General features: G+C 38.1%; 1 protein-coding gene across 3 annotated transcripts in view; it reads left to right on the top strand.

The window, feature by feature from the left end:
- The first annotated feature begins 1,027 nt into the window (after positions 1 to 1,027).
- The window catches only part of pex5la (peroxisomal biogenesis factor 5-like a), a 198,729-nt gene continuing 183,954 nt past the window's right edge, over positions 1,028 to 15,802 (top strand). For all 3 annotated transcript variants that reach the window (XM_055016548.1, XM_055016544.1, XM_055016539.1), the window contains exon 1: positions 1,028 to 1,454. In XM_055016548.1, coding sequence (XP_054872523.1) covers positions 1,434 to 1,454 — 21 coding nt within the window. In that variant the 5' untranslated portion in view covers positions 1,028 to 1,433. The remainder of the gene's footprint in view (positions 1,455 to 15,802) is intronic.

Below are 15,802 nucleotides of genomic sequence, written 5' to 3'. Positions count from 1 at the left end.
TATTATATTTATTTATTTAATTATGTATTTATTTTTACAGTGCAGACTTTCTTAATTTAGACTGAAGTAAAATTATTTTTTTAAATTACAGTAGACTGTCCCTAAAGTTAAAACCAGTAATTTCTGTATATTAATGATGACTGTACATTAAAAACATTTCTGTGTGTGTATTTTTAGTCAAAAATACACCATTTTCTTTTGCAGAATTTTCTTACATTTTTAAAGTGTTTTTAATCAGTGTTTACATCGCATTACAATATCCCACTAGTTTATTTATTCATTATTTTCATTATTTTTCACCTTTTCTCAACATTTATTTATTTGTTGATATATTTATTTATTTATATTTACAGTGTAGACTCTGTTAACAGATGACTAAACGTTTTCTTTTCTTTTCTGTCTAAACTACAGGAGAATGTGCAGGACATTTTCTGTATTTTAATGACGGAACTACATCAAAAAAAATCTGAGTGCGTACTTACAGTGAAACACAGACCACTTTTTTGCAGGATTTTTTTTCAAATGTATTAAAACTTACATAAAAAATAAAAATCCATTTTTAAACAGGGTATTTTCATAGCATTGAAATCCAGCAAAAATCATTATTTTACAAAAATTTGCCACCATTTTTGACCATTTTTTATACCACGTTACAATATTCCATAGTTTTTTAAAATTATTTGTTATTTTTATTGTTTTGCACCCTTACTGCTAGATTCTCCACCTTTTTATTATATTTTATTTACTTAGTGACTTATTTATTTATTTTTACAGTGCAGACTTCCTTTATTAACAGAGGCTTTTTAATTTTATTTGAAATTGTGAAAAAGTGAAAAAAAACACGACACTTTTATTTGCAGGATTTTTATTTATTTATTTATTTATTGATCTTACTCCTTAAACAAGCTTGAGATAAATAATCTGCTCGTTTGTGTGTTTCTAGGAGCTGGAGAGGAAACGCGCCGCTGAGCCTCCTGGTGGAGACGTCAGCTCCGGAGGAGGCACCAGAGGGCTGCTCAGACCGGAGAGGAGCTCTATAAGAGGTGAGGAACCGGAGGAGCGTCAGAACACCGGAGCCACGGCGGAGAGCGGAGCGGAGCTGGAGGCTCAGGATGAACAGCTGATCCGGAGCTTCTGTTTCCTCCTCGAACTGAGAATCCTGGGAGGAAGCTGCGAGGTGACACGATAAATAAATAAAAAAACAACAACAACAAAAAAAAGAACAGAAAAGTGTGCTCCGACGGCGCGCGTCCTGGATGAGAACAAAGTGCGCGCTTCAGCACCTGAGGAGAGGACAGCTCCTCTGTCTGGACCTCCGGAACCAGAACCTCCGTCTGATCCCGCACCTCCAGCCCCGAGCCCGGACCTGCAGGAGAGAGCGGAGGAAGTGCAGCTGAAGATCCGCAACCGGGAGAGTCAGCGGGAGTCTCAATATGTACCAGGGGCATTTACAGGTAAGGAGCTGCGACCGACCAAGAGCTGCACGAGCCGCTGCACGTCAAGGGCGTTCATTAAGCAGAGCTGCTAGAGGCTCGCCCCGTAAACACTCACACGCACGTGCAGCCCGGCCGGCAGGTAAACAAGCAGATGAGAGGCTGCCGGGTCCGATCCCTGTAGCTTCACCAACGTGCCTGGCGTGACGTCATGCAGCGTGACGTCAGTTTTCACCCCAGCAAAAGTACAGTAAGCGGCTCCTATAGACTTCAGTTACATCACTGAGGCTCAGCCGAGGCGTGAAAAAAAAAACAAAAAACGTGAGAATCCTGCAAGAAGTCAGAGTTTTTTGTTTGCTTTTTTTTTTTTTTAAAGTAGCAGCACATCAGGCAGGTGGTTAGTGACACCTCAGCTCCCAGACAGCTGATTATGTAAGAAAAGCTGCTACTGAGTCAGTACTCCACCACAATTTAATATTTCATGATATATTGCTCAGGCAGCAGCGGTGGAAATGCATGACTAGGCGGTCAGCAGTTCTGGTCCGGAGTCCCTCAGATGCGTTTTAGGATCAGTGAAAGGTCTGTGACACTGATGATGAACCCTTAGATGCTCCAGTGATTGGATCCTACACTCTTCCATAAGTGGGTCAAAAAGGATGAGAATCAATGTGTTTTTATGCCATTTTTGGGGCATTTTTGTGAAGAATAATCATTAGTATTATTGTTTGTTTTATATTTTTGTCTGCACAAGAATGATTTCATGTTTGAAATGTGTTTGTTTTTCAATTTATATCATACATTTTGATGATTGAAAAAGGAGAATATTACACAGAAGAGCAGTAGAACGTCAACATCCATTTTATTGACTATTTTCCACTATTTTCCTCCAAGTTTGCATCACCTCTTGTATGATGTTATCAGTGATTTCTTTAAAAGTATTAAAGGTAGCTTGAAAATTTAAATAGAATGATATCAATTACATGTTTTTTGAGGAATAGCTGGAAAATGGAACAAAGATATTGCTAGAAAATGACTAAACCAGCTCATTTTTGACCCACTTGAGCATCTAAGGGTGGAAAAAAAAGTAAAAACAACATAAAGTCACTTTCTACTCCTCCATGTTTCATCCATATGAACACTTTCTGTGTTTCTCATCACATGCATGGACGTCATCACACTGTGGGAGATGTCTGGAGGTGAAACTAGCTCATAGATGGACGCTAATTTAGCAGCTAATGTCCAGAGAATGGAAAAGATCTGCTGGTTTCATGGATGTTATTATGGTTTGGCCGAGACACACTTATGGATGCAGTCATCTGGATGTTGACAACAGTGTTTGTGTGTGTGTGTGTGTGTGTGTGTGTGTGTGTGTGTGTGTGTGTGTGTGTGTGTGTGTGTGTGTGTGTGTGTGTGTAACCTGAGCTACCTGAATTGATGACTAATGTCGTCACAAACAGACTGGAAATGATAGCAGCGCTGCTAATGTGGGGAATGGGTGGGGATTGTTGATCCATCATAGCTACACATAAATACACACAATTTAGAAATACTTTATATAAAACAACCAAAAATATCACCTTTGTAATACTTAAAAAAAAAACTGTATATGGAGGATTGAAAAAATAATGAACAACTTTTTAAATTTTTGACCATAAAATGAAACCATTTTTCTATTTTTACAGCATTTCTGTCCAGCAAAAAAAAAAAATCATTATTTTACAAATATTTGCCATTATTTTTGACCAGGTTGTACAGTTTTCACTATTTGTATTATTTTAATTATTTTGCATCCTTATTGCCAGATTTTCATTTTTTTAAATTATTAATTTTCCTTTTCTGTGTGCTTTTTTAATAAAGTTTTTTTTTTTTTTTTTTTTTTTTTACAGCTTTTGAACATCACAGTTTTCATTTTTTTTTTAAAATGTAGATTTGGAACAATTTACTGTTATTTTACAGATTTTCACAGTTTTGTTTTGGTAAATTACAGTTAATATCTAGTAAATTAGTTTTTTCAATGTTTTATTAATTTTTACTTTTTTTTAACAGTATTTAAATGAGGGAAAACCATAATTATTTTATAGATATTTGCTGCTCTTTAGAAGAACAATTATGTTGACGAAGGACTTAAAAATGCCAAATATTTTACCTTTTGCTTTTTACATGTTGTCTGTAAAATTACACAATTTTTTTTTAAAAATACTAATTTGTATTTTTTATTTGTCTTTTTAATTGTATATAACTACACATAAATGTACACAATTTATACAAACTGTATATAAATCAGCCAAAAACTATCATTGTTTTATACATTTAAAAAAAAACTGTGGGATTGAAAAATAGTGAACAACTTTTTAAAAATTTTTGACCATAAAATTGACACAATTTTTCTATTTTTATAGTATTCATATCCAATAAAAAAAATCATTATTTTACAGATATTTGCTATTATTTTTGTTATTTTTAAATGCAGATTTTGAACAATTTACTGTTATTTTACAGATTTTGTCAGTTTTGTTTTGTTAAATTACAGATAATATCTAGTAAAATTACAGGAAAGTTTTTTTTTCAAATAAACTGTAAAAACAGGCCAAAAAATGCAAATTACATGTACACCAAAACTGTACAATTGTAATTTGTTCTTTTATAATAGTTTTTTACAGTATTTAACATAATTATTTTATAGGTATTCGCTGCAAATTACAGAAAAAACTTATCTTCAATTTAAACAGTAAAAAATAAATTACATTCACATCAAAAATCTATTTTTTTACCAATATTAATGTCTTTTACAATGTTTGAAAGTAAAATTGCATATTTTTTTATTTATTATTTATCTAAATCAGCCAGAAATAGAATTATTTTCTGAATTTTTGCTGCTTTCTAAAAGAAAAACTGTGTTTATGAAGGACTGAAAAATAGAGAATTACTTTTTTCCACTGTAGTTTGTTGGTTAAACATAATTTCATTAGCAATCCTAAATCAAAAAGAATTATGCAACCAGGTTTTTTTAGCCCAAACATAAGATTTTAGAGTGAACACTTTGCTGCACGACAAAAATCTAATCTCCTAATTCAGACAAACCTTTTAAGTTGCAAACATTTTGGTTCGCTGTGTTGATACATTAACAATATTGTGCATATTTTTAACTCAAATGTTTTGTTTTCAAGATTTACATATGTGTTAGATCTTTGTTTTGCTTGTTTGTTTGCTTTTTAAGTTACTTGCTGCCAATTTTATTGTTGAATTCATTAATATGTCAAAACTTCCTAATGGACAAAAACATGCAAAAAGCCATGAACTAGTGGAGAAAATCTAGTTGGAGCAACTTAATTTTTGAGAAATGTTTGTCTGCTTAACAATTTGTACTTATAGTTATGTTAATGAAATCTCTTGAAATCACTTCTAAATAAATGTTGGTGATCGTATCAACTCAATATTAATAGTAATTTAATCTCAAATTTCTGCATTAGTTAATTTAAAGCTGAATTCAGTTTGAGGAAACTTACTTAAATGGAGCTGAAAATGCAAAGTCCTGAATTTAAGGTCAAGAAAAGTTAAGTCTATTCCACTTCCTTAACATGCCTGGGCAGTTTTAGTTAGTTTAGAAAATATCTTTAATTGTAGAGTAAAAGTTAATTTGCTGAACTTAATACAGCTTGTTGGTTGAAAATTAGAAGAATTAGCATTAAACTTTTCTTTCTTCTGTGTAAGATACACTTCCGTTTAAAAATTTGGGGTCACCCAGACTTCTTCATTTTTAACCCATGTGCTAAAATAACTGCACAAGGGTTTTTCTAATCATCAATGAGCCTTTCAACACCATTAGCTAACACAATGTAGCATTAGAACACAGGAGTGATGGTTGCTGGAAATGTTCCTCTGTACCTCTATGGAGATATTCCATTAAAAATCAGCTGTTTCCAGCTAGAATAGTCATTTACCACATTAACAATGTCTAGACTGGATTTGTCATTTATTTGAGTGGCCCCAAACTTTTGAACGGCAGTGTACATGAGAGAACATTACATGATTGTTGACCTGTAAAATCTGAATTTTTCCATGTCTGACAGTGTTGATGTGACATTTGACTGGATTTTTATGGGATTAATTAGGAGAGTTTCCAGTTTCAGATCAACCTCCTGCTGGTTAGACGTCTTGATGTAACTCTGGTGCAGCTCAGATCAAATTTCCTCCCAAAGCAGCTCCACTTGTAAGTCCTCCTTTACGACACAACTGCAGTCAACAAGATATGTCGGCTTACGGATGTTTCTATTTGGCTGTAGGAACCAGATAACGATGTCTAGCTTCCATCTCCTGGTTCAATAACCTTCCTGGTCGACCTGGTGCATCTGTGCATGTAGACGTTTAATCCCTGCAGCTTGAGGTTTTTTTCATGAACATGTTTTGCATAAGTGCAGCAGATCTGCACACAATGGCACAATATTGGGCGGATCAAATATTTTGGCACGAGGTCGGCCTGGCGGTCGACGCCAAACGGCCGTCCTTATGGTTGGCTGGTGTGGATCGGCTTGGCAGAAACTCAATCTTCTGTTCCTCCAGTTCTTCTCCAGAACGAGTCCTGGCTCGGTTATTAATCTGCATGAAACCGATACGTGAATTATGAGAGGATGGGATCGAGTGTTTGGACAAAGACGGAAGAACTCGGAGGTGTGGATGTCGCTGCTGATTCAGCAAACAGAAACAGTGATATTAGATGGCTACTGAAGTAGTGTCTCATTTTTGGTCATTTTCTGTCTATTTTTGTTGTTGTTTGTCTCAGTTTTTTGTCATTTTCAATGTTTTTGTTGTTTTTTGTCTAATTGTTTTGTCATTTTCAATCTCTGTTGTTTTTTCAAATTTTTTGTCATTTTCAATCTCCTTTTGTTGTTTTTTGTCTCATTTTTTTGCCATTTTCACACTTTTTGTTGTTTTTTGTCTCATTTTGTCATTTTCAATATGTTTTTTTCCAGTTTTTTGCAATTTCCATCTTTTTCTTGTTTTTTGTCTCATTTTTGTCATTTGCAATCTCTGTTTTTTGTCTCATTTTTTTGTTATTTTCAATCTCTTTTTTTTTGTCATTTTAAGATAAGATAAGATAAGATAAAGTTCTTTATTTCTCCCCACTCCAGGGGAAATTTACATTGTTACAGCAGTTTTATTTACAATATATACAAGGGTGGCAAAATTTTTAACAGAAAAAATAAAAATAAAAATAAAGTTTAAAAGTGCAAAGATGTGCAGTGCAAGAATGTCAGTGCAAATTTTATGGTTTGGGGTGGTAATGATATAGTCCAGTTTATGTTAACATCAGCCAGTGATGCTGATGTTGTAAAGTCTTATAGCAGATGGAATGAAGGACCTGCGATAGCGCTCTTTCTTGCAGGGTGGATGTCTCAGTCTGCTGCTGAAGGAGCTGCTTAAAGACCCCACAGTGTCATGCAGTGGGTGAGAGGGATTGTCCATGATGGATGTGAGCTTTGACAACATCCTCCTCTCACCCACCTCCTCTATGGAGTCCAGGGAACAGTCCAGGACAGAACCAGCCCTCCTGACCAGTCTGTTTAGTCTCTTTCTGTCCCTTTCAGTGCTCCCTGCTCCCCAGCAGACCACTGCATAGAAAATAGCAGACGCTACCACAGAGTCATAAAATGTCCTGAGCAGAGTCCTGCACACTCCAAAGGACCTCAGTCTCCTCAGCAGGTGGAGACGACTTTGGCCCTTCTTGTACAGGACCTCTGTATTGTGTGTCCAGTCCAGTTTGTTGTTGAGGTGAACACCCAGGTATCTGTATGTGTCCACCATGTCAATGTCCAAACCCTGGATGTTCACCGGTGCAGTCCGGGGTGTCCTCCTCCTGCGGAAGTCCACGATCATCTCCTTCGTCTTACTGGCGTTGAGCTGCAGATGGTTTCGCTCACACCAGTCCACAAAGTCAGAGATGACCATCCTGTACTCCCGCTCGTCCCCTTCAGATACGCACCCAACAATGGCTGTATCATCGGAGAACTTCTGGAGGTGACAGCTCCCAGAGTTGTAGTGGAAGTCCGATGTGTACAGGGTGAAGAGAAAGGGGGAGAGCACTGTCCCCTGTGGGGCCCCCATGCTGCTGACTACCACATCAGACACACAGTCCTGAAGCCTCACGTACTGTGGTCTGTTGGTGAGGTAGTCGATGGTCCAAGCAGCCAGGTGACAGTCTACTCCTGCTCCTTCAAGCTTCACCCTGAGCAGAGAAGGCTGGATGGTGTTGAAAGCACTGGAGAAGTCAAAGAACATGACCCTCACAGTGCTGCTGGGTTTCTCCAGGTGAGTCAGTGATCTGTGCAGCAGGTAGACCACTGCATCATCCACTCCAATGTTCGGTTGGTAGGCGAACTGCAGTGGATCCAGATACTGGCTCACCTGGGGACGGAGGTTCTTGAGGACGATCCTCTCCATGGTCTTCATCAGGTGAGAAGTGAGGGCCACAGGTCTGAAGTGGTTAGGCTCCCTGGGGTTCCTGGTCTTAGAGACAGGAACCAGGCAGGAAGTCTTCCATAACAGAGGAACCCTCTCCAGACTCAGGCTCAGGTTAAAGATGTGCAGCAGCACCTGACAGAGCTGGTCTGCACAGTCTCTAAGGAGTCTGGAGCTGATTCCATCAGGACCTGCAGCTTTCCTGGTCTTGATCTTTTTAAGCTCACTTCTCACCTGATCAGCTGTTATGGAGAGGCAGGGGGAGGGTGGCAGGAGGAGGGGTGATGGTGGTGGTGGGGGGTGAGACGAGGAGGGGTGATGGGGCTGTATGCGGAGTCCGGAGGTGGTAGAAGACGGGGATGGGAGGAGGGGTGCTGTTGGTGGTGGTGGTGGTAGAGAGCTGAGGTGTGAAGAAGGAGCTGGCTGGTCGGTGCTTTGATGAGAGGGGGGAGGAGTGGGAGCAGAGTCGAATCTGTTAAAGAACAGATTCAGCTCATTGGCCCACTCCTGGCCTCCTGCTGCAGCTCCCCTCTCATGGCCTCTGCTGTAACCAGAGATGGATCTCAGGTCTCTCCAGACCTCCCTTGTGTTATTGTCCTGCAGGTGAGATTCCATCTTGGTCCTGTAGCTGGCCTTGTCCGCCTTGATCTTCTTCTTTATCTCCTTCTGCACCCTCCTCAGCTCCTCTTTGTCCCCAGATCCAAAAACCCTCCTTTTCTCCTTCAGCAGGGCCTTCAGTTCCAGGGACACCCAGGGTTTGCTGTTAGAGAAACACCGTACTTTCCTGGTCGGTACGATGTTCTCTGCACAGAAGTTGATATAGTCCGTAACAGCCTTTTCTTGTTTTTTGGTGTTTTCAATCTCTTTTTCTTTCTGGATACTTTTACAACATCTCAGAAAGACCTTGAGATTTTCCTCCATCACATCCGACCCCATCGCGTCATCGTAGGTTCGCCTGCTTAGGTAATCATGTTTACAGTGAATCTAATTACAGGAGGCTTGTTCTGTGTGTACAAGAGGCGTAATGGAAGCGGCGCTCCGAGGCCACTGGATATTTGCTCTGTTAAGCACAACATGATTACATAATTTCATTACCATATTTCAGAGCCCCAGGGGAAGATCTTGGACGGATGCGAGTGTCGATCAGAAGTAGATCAAGTCTCTCAAGATCTCAGTCGTTCACATCATCATTTCATTAGACGCCTGATTGGTTCGCTGGGTGAGAAATCGCTTGTTTAGAGGTTTTCCACAAGCTGCTGAGAAAATGAAGAAAAAAAGCTGAGTTTAAATAAAAAAATAGGCTGGAGCACAATGTTTAATTTACAGGATTTTATCGTGCAAATAAGTATGACTCAATTACCTTTATCTGCGTTAAAGCTGGGGCCATATCACCAAAACATCAATGGAAATATGAGAATTCTAATTACAGAATTAACAAAACACAAAAAGGAAAAAAAAGGACATTTTATGGTTTCAACATTGGCTAAAAATCTAGTAAACAAGCTTGGCAATGGCGATTTCATTCAATGTGATTTCCTTTTTAGTTTAGAGAGGTTTGGAATTTGATTGCTTGATATTTATTCTCATTAGTTTTGGTTTATGTTGTTAAAAAAAAGACTGAAAGGAAATCTTAAGTAAAGAAGTAAAAATTAAACACCAAAATTTACAGTCATTTGCAAGTATGTTCATCATTTCATTTGTTAATTGTAAAAAACTATTAAAAATTGTGTCCATCAGAGTCAAAATGGACAAAGATGTGACCCAAACATTTATTTAACCTAAAGCAGCTGGACAGTTGTTACTGGATAACTGGTTGAACAGGAGTTTAAAATCTACTGGATCCACATCTCTAGTGGTGGAAACATGTTCTCTACTAGGTCAAAACTACTTAAAAATGCACTCGTTCAACAAGTTCAGGATTTTTTTTTTTAATATTTCACTCCAAAACTGTAAAAACACAATTCTACAATTTGATTTAACAGATGCTTTTATCCAAAGTAACGTACATGTGAGACTAGAAACAACAAAATAAAGAAGCGCGTTCAACTTAAATTAGTCTATAACATGTCTGCTGTCAAATTTTAAGTCAGAAAGCTACACAATTTGCACTATTTGCGCACATATGACTTCATTAAAGTTGGAATAAATAGATGAAATCAACAAAGTAGTTCCAACAACTTTATACTTTAAATTTAGTCAAATTACTATTATTTTTGTGATAACAAGAAGACATTTCAACCTAAATCTAAGCTAAGAACACATAAAATGACAAAAACAATTATATTTGAATGAACTAACTTTGATCTTTTTTGATTTAGTTTAGCAAACATAATAAAAGTCGGCTCAACTAAGCAACTTATTGATCCATGTTCAACTCCAATGGCGGCTGTCAGGCTGGTTAGGGTGAATATTTGGGTGCTTTCCAACATCTGTGCCATGTAGTGTGTCAGAAGAAGGTTTAATACAGTCCAACAGCTAGTATGTCAGAAGGAGTTTGCAAAAAACCAATAAAACTATCCAACTACACCAGCTATCCTCTCTACAGTTAAGTTGTGGTGTCTTGTGCAAGTTTAAATAGCTTGAGCTGCTAAGAGCGACAGAAAGATGACTATAATTTGCAAAATAGAAGGTTTAAGGTGCAATATTATGACAAAGTAGTGTCCCGCAGAGAACAGTATGTACTTTTTAAAGCCAGCTACAGTCTGTGCTAAAAGTTAAAAAAATATCTGAAATTTGGAACAAAGCATTTCTGTTCAATCAATTTTCTTCAACATTATTTTTATATACATAAAAGAAAACAACAAAAAGAAGAACAAAACACATTTACAAACAACAAAACCAATGGATGGCAAACCACAGTACACAAGAACCATCTGGTTCACCAAAAAATCATCAAAATGTCTCCAAACTTCCTCATATTCTTTTTATTTATCCCTTAATGTTTAAGTTATTCTTCCCACTGAAAGGTTTGACATTATGGATTCCATCCAAAACTTTCCTTTTTACATTTTCCTTGTGGTGAATTTATCATATAACACCCATAACCTTGGTCTCACTGCTGTCACACTCTGGTTTTATTTACATTCCTGTTGTCTTCATGAGAAAGCTGCAGCTGTAACATCTGAAGGACAAGCGCTGAAATAACTTCTATTGTCTTGTTTGAATCGTGGTCAGACTCGGAGCTGAAATGTTCCCTCTGCATCTCTCTTCTTTATTATTCTTTATTAACATACAAAAGACAAATACTGTTGCGCAACACAGTGATGCTGAAACGTTCGTTTGATTTCAACACTGCTCAGCTGCATTTTGCTGGAAGATACATGAAAAACTGTTGTTTCTACTTGATTTTTTCCAAAAGTGGATAAAAACTCAGCAGGCTTTATCCAATTTTCTTAATTTGTGTTTGTTGTTTTGTGTTCTGTTTCAGTGGAGTTGATATTTGTAGGTGCATCCTGTTGTGTGTTCAGCTTCTTCTCAATTCCAGATGTGTCGGAAGCCTTTTCTGATCTAATACAACAACATAAACTGATGCTGCAACACCGACACTGTTAATATTATTTTTATCTGGTGAACCATTGTAGCTCATGGATGTCTATGTCTACCTTAGTTTTATTTTTGCCTCTCTTCTTACCCTGATGCCCCCGTCACTTTGGAACAGGGTAAATCTGGACTCATCAGACCACATGACCTTCTTCCATTGTTCCAGAGTCCAATCCTTATGCTACCTAGCAACTGAAGCCTTTTTTTCTCATTAATAAGTTGTTGCAGCTGAAACGCATTCATCACTGCAGTAATTATCCAATGGAAGGCTCTTACGTATTTGCTTAGTTAAATCCAGATGGTGACTTTTTTTTTTTGAAACGCAGTGTACATGCATTACTTTATTAGTAACAGGTTGGACCCCCTTTTGCCTTCAGAACTGCCTTAATCCTTGGTGGCATACTTTCAACAAGGTGTTGGAAGCATTACTCAGAGATTAGGGTCCATATTGACATGATAGTGACGGACTGTTGGCTACACATCCATGATGCTATCCTCCCATTCCACCACATCACAAAGGTTCTACTGGATTGAGATCTGGTGACTGAGGAGGCCGGTGGAGTACAGAGAACTCATTGTCATGTTCAAGAACCCAGTTTGAAATGATTGAATCTTTGTGACATGGTGCATGATCCTGCTGGAAGTAGCATCAGAAGATGGTCCACTGTGGTCATAAAGGGATGAACATGGTCAGCAACAATACTCAGGTAGACTGTGGAGTTTAAACCATGATCAGCTGCTACTAAGGGGCCCAAAGTGTGCCAAGAAAATATCCCCCACACCATTACACCACCAGCAGCAGCCTGAACCGTTGATACAAGGCAGGATGGATCCATGCTTTATGTTGTTTATGCCAAAGTTTGACTCTACCATCTGAACGTTGCAGCTGAAATGGAGAATCATCAGACTAGGCATCATTTTTCCAGTCTCCTATTGTCCAGTTTCGGTGAGCCTGTGTGAATTGTAGCCTCAGTTTCCTGTTCTTAGCTGACCAGAGTGGCACCTGGTGTGGTCTTCTGCTGCTGTGGCCCATCCAAGGTTGTTGTGCATTCAGAGATGGTATTCTGCATTCCTTGGTTGTAACCAGTGGTTATTTGAGTTACTGTTGCCTTTTTATCATCTCCAACCAGTCTGCCCATTGTCCTCTGACCTGTCACATCAACAAGGCATTTTGGTCCACACAGTTCACTGGATATTTTCTCTTTTTTGGACCATGCTCTGTAAACCCTAGAGACGGTTACGCGTGAAAATCCCAGTAGATCAGCAGTTTGAAATACTCAGACCAACAACCAACAACCATGCCATGATCAAAATCTCTTAAATACCCTTTGTTCCCCATTCTGATGGTCAATTTGAACTTCAGCAAGTTGTCTTGAACAAGTCTACATGCCTAAATGTATTTAGCTGCAGCCATGTGATTGGCTGATTAGATATTTGTGCGCTACATGCGCTAGAACAGGTGTACCTAATAAAGCGGCCGGTAGGTGCATATAGTTTTTGAAAATCTCACACTTATCATGTCACGTGGTTAGAATGATAAATAAATTTGAGTCTGAGTCTAAAATGACGTCAAATTGGTGCAATCGGACACGTTTCCTGACTTAAAATATTCCAATCAGCGCTAAAAGCAAAATCAAGTAATGAATTGTGGATAAACACTGAAAGAGACATCAGAATATTAATCATGCAACAGATTCATTAAGAATCAATCCATCAGATCAATCAGTGGACAAACAGAGCTGACAACAGTAAATGTTAGGAAAGACTTCAGACCACAGCGAACACATTCATCAATAACAGCCGATAAAAACATCATCCGTGGACGTCGACCTCCAGTTCAAACCCACTAAAGCTGCTCCTTTATTCGTCCGTCGGCCTGGAGCTCCATAGAAGAACTCCTGGAGCATTCTCCACTATTTTAAAGTCTCCTTGATTTAATGAACCGTGGTCTTGATTAAGAGCAATTTAATAGCCCGACTATTTCAGGAGCCGGGATAATGAGTGAAATCAGGTGGTATCCGGCTGGAATGAAAGCTCCACAGACGGAGCTGCTCTCCTTCAGACACTAAACAAGGAGCAGCCGCTGTATTACAGAGAGGAGTTTTAGGAAAATGTGACAAATGAGCAAATTTTAACCGCTTAACTTACATGTTTTTTCACCTCTTCTTTTCCCTTATGGGGCTTTAAAACCATCTCATTCCTGACCGATAGCATCAGCTTGTTCCACCATCTATGGGATGATGAACACACTCCTCAATGTGTTTTAATGCGTTGCCAGATGTAAATACTCATGTATCATTTTAAATGCATTTCACCAACACTGTGAAAGTTTTCCTGCATTTAAAACTGAATTTTGCACATTACCGTTCAGAAGTTGGGGTCACTTAGAAATGTCCTTATTTTTTTTTTTTTTATGAAGATAGCATTAAATGAATGATAAATCCAGTGTAGACATTGTTAATGTGGTAAATGACTATTCTAGCTGAAACAGCTGATTTTTAATGAAATATCTACATAGGGGTACAGAGGAACACTTCCAGCAACCATCAGTATCCCCTACATACACTACAAGCCAAACATTCAGAAGCAGCTTCAAGCTTGTGTTCACAACATCTTTCTTAAAAACCAGCATGAACTCTATGGATTCTTGAATTTATTTACTGCATGATCAGACTTCATTGATATGTACTGTTTTCCTCAGTTTACTCTAGGTGTACACTGAAGTTACCAGACAACTGCTGAATTAATGTTAACAAAAGAAAAGAAGGGCTTAGTTTTGGAGTTGAGAAGATTGACAAGAGTCACAACTTCAGTGCAAAAATGAAAAAACAAAAAAGCAAATCACAGTTTGCATTATTCACTTTACCTCTTTGGCTTTTGAGAGTTTGCCAACAAAAATTCCAATAAATCTCAACTGTGTCTCTAAAACTACCACAGAAAGAAACAGGATACTAAAGAAACAAGATCTATGAGTGACTTTTTATATTATAATAAGGTTTTTGCAAAGTACAGTAATGAAGCTATGTTCTTTTTTGTACAAATTAATCTCGCTTCTAAACTTTTGGCCTGTAGTGTACATCCTCAACAGTTAGTTCATCTAATTCCTTGTAGTGTTTAAATTCATTTATCATATTTTTGTGTTTTATCATTTATTGCTCTTATAGATTGTTTTGTTTAGGAAATTTTTATACTTCCTATTTTTACTTGACTCCAAGACAGTGCTGCACAAGAATTCCATTGAGCCTGGATTGTCTGTTTGCGCACAAATGCCAAATAAAAAAATCTTGAATCTTTTAATGACCAACTCATTCCTGGCAGATTGTACAGCTGCAGTTTGAGCTTCAAATGATTTTCACACTGGAGGTTAATTTAAACAAAGCAATGCTGGACATGCAATCCTTCAAGAACTTTTCATTTGAAGTCTCTTTGTTTTGTTTTTTGTCTAATTTTTTGTCATTTTCAATCTCTTTTGTTGTTTTTTAACTCATTATTTGTCATTTTCTGTCTCTTTTTGTTTTTGCCTCCTTTTTGTCAATTTCAATCTTTTTGATTTGTTTTTGTACAAATTTGATCTCGCTTCCAAACTTTGGGACTGCAGCGTATGCCCTGGACAGTTGTTGGTACATGACTAATTCCTTATAGCATTTAGATTGTCTATTTGTGTACAAATGGCAAATAAAAAATCTTGAATCTTGAACCTTTTAATGATCAACTCATTACTTGTGCAGCTGCAGTTTCAGCTTCAAATGATTTTCACGGTGGAGGTTAATTTAAACAAAGCAATGCTGGACAGCCGGTCCTAAAAAATGAAAGCGCGGAGGAAAATGACAGCAGAAGGCATCGCTCACATTTCAATCTAATCCGCTGCATCCTGGATTGTTGTTCTGTAGATTTGTGTGCCGCTCTAACAACCTTGTCTGGGAGCTGGTTTTACATTTTTGTGGAGATGTCAAACCAAAGGACTTGTGCTGAATCCAGAAGGATGCAAATAAAACACAGAAAAAAAGAAACAAATACTAAAAGTCAAGTTTTCTGAAGACGGCAGATAAACCAAATGAAGGATTTGCATGGTGTGGCTGCTCAGTGAGCTGGTTGGCATCCAGCTTTCTTCACTGGTGACGGTGGGGTGCCGTAATGGGAATCTGTGCTCCCCAGTTGGGTCTAGTCGAGGCTCCGCGGAGGCCCTGAGCAGCTTGTGGAGCTCGTAAAGCGGACTAAAGGGAGGCTAAGAGGGATTCGAGCATTCGTCAGCAGCTGTTGTCCTATAAGCTGATTGAGGGAAGGAAAAAAAGGCTTGTGTTTTCTCGCCCACATTGCACGAGAATTTGGTCATTTTGTTATTTTACCATCATCTGTCCCCAGTGCTCTTTGTG

This window comes from Amphiprion ocellaris, chromosome 2, assembly GCF_022539595.1.
Source record: "Amphiprion ocellaris isolate individual 3 ecotype Okinawa chromosome 2, ASM2253959v1, whole genome shotgun sequence".
In the NCBI taxonomy this organism is placed as follows: domain Eukaryota; kingdom Metazoa; phylum Chordata; class Actinopteri; family Pomacentridae; genus Amphiprion; species Amphiprion ocellaris.
Note: the sequence above shows the minus strand (reverse complement) of the source record. Positions and strands in the feature narration are given on the sequence as shown.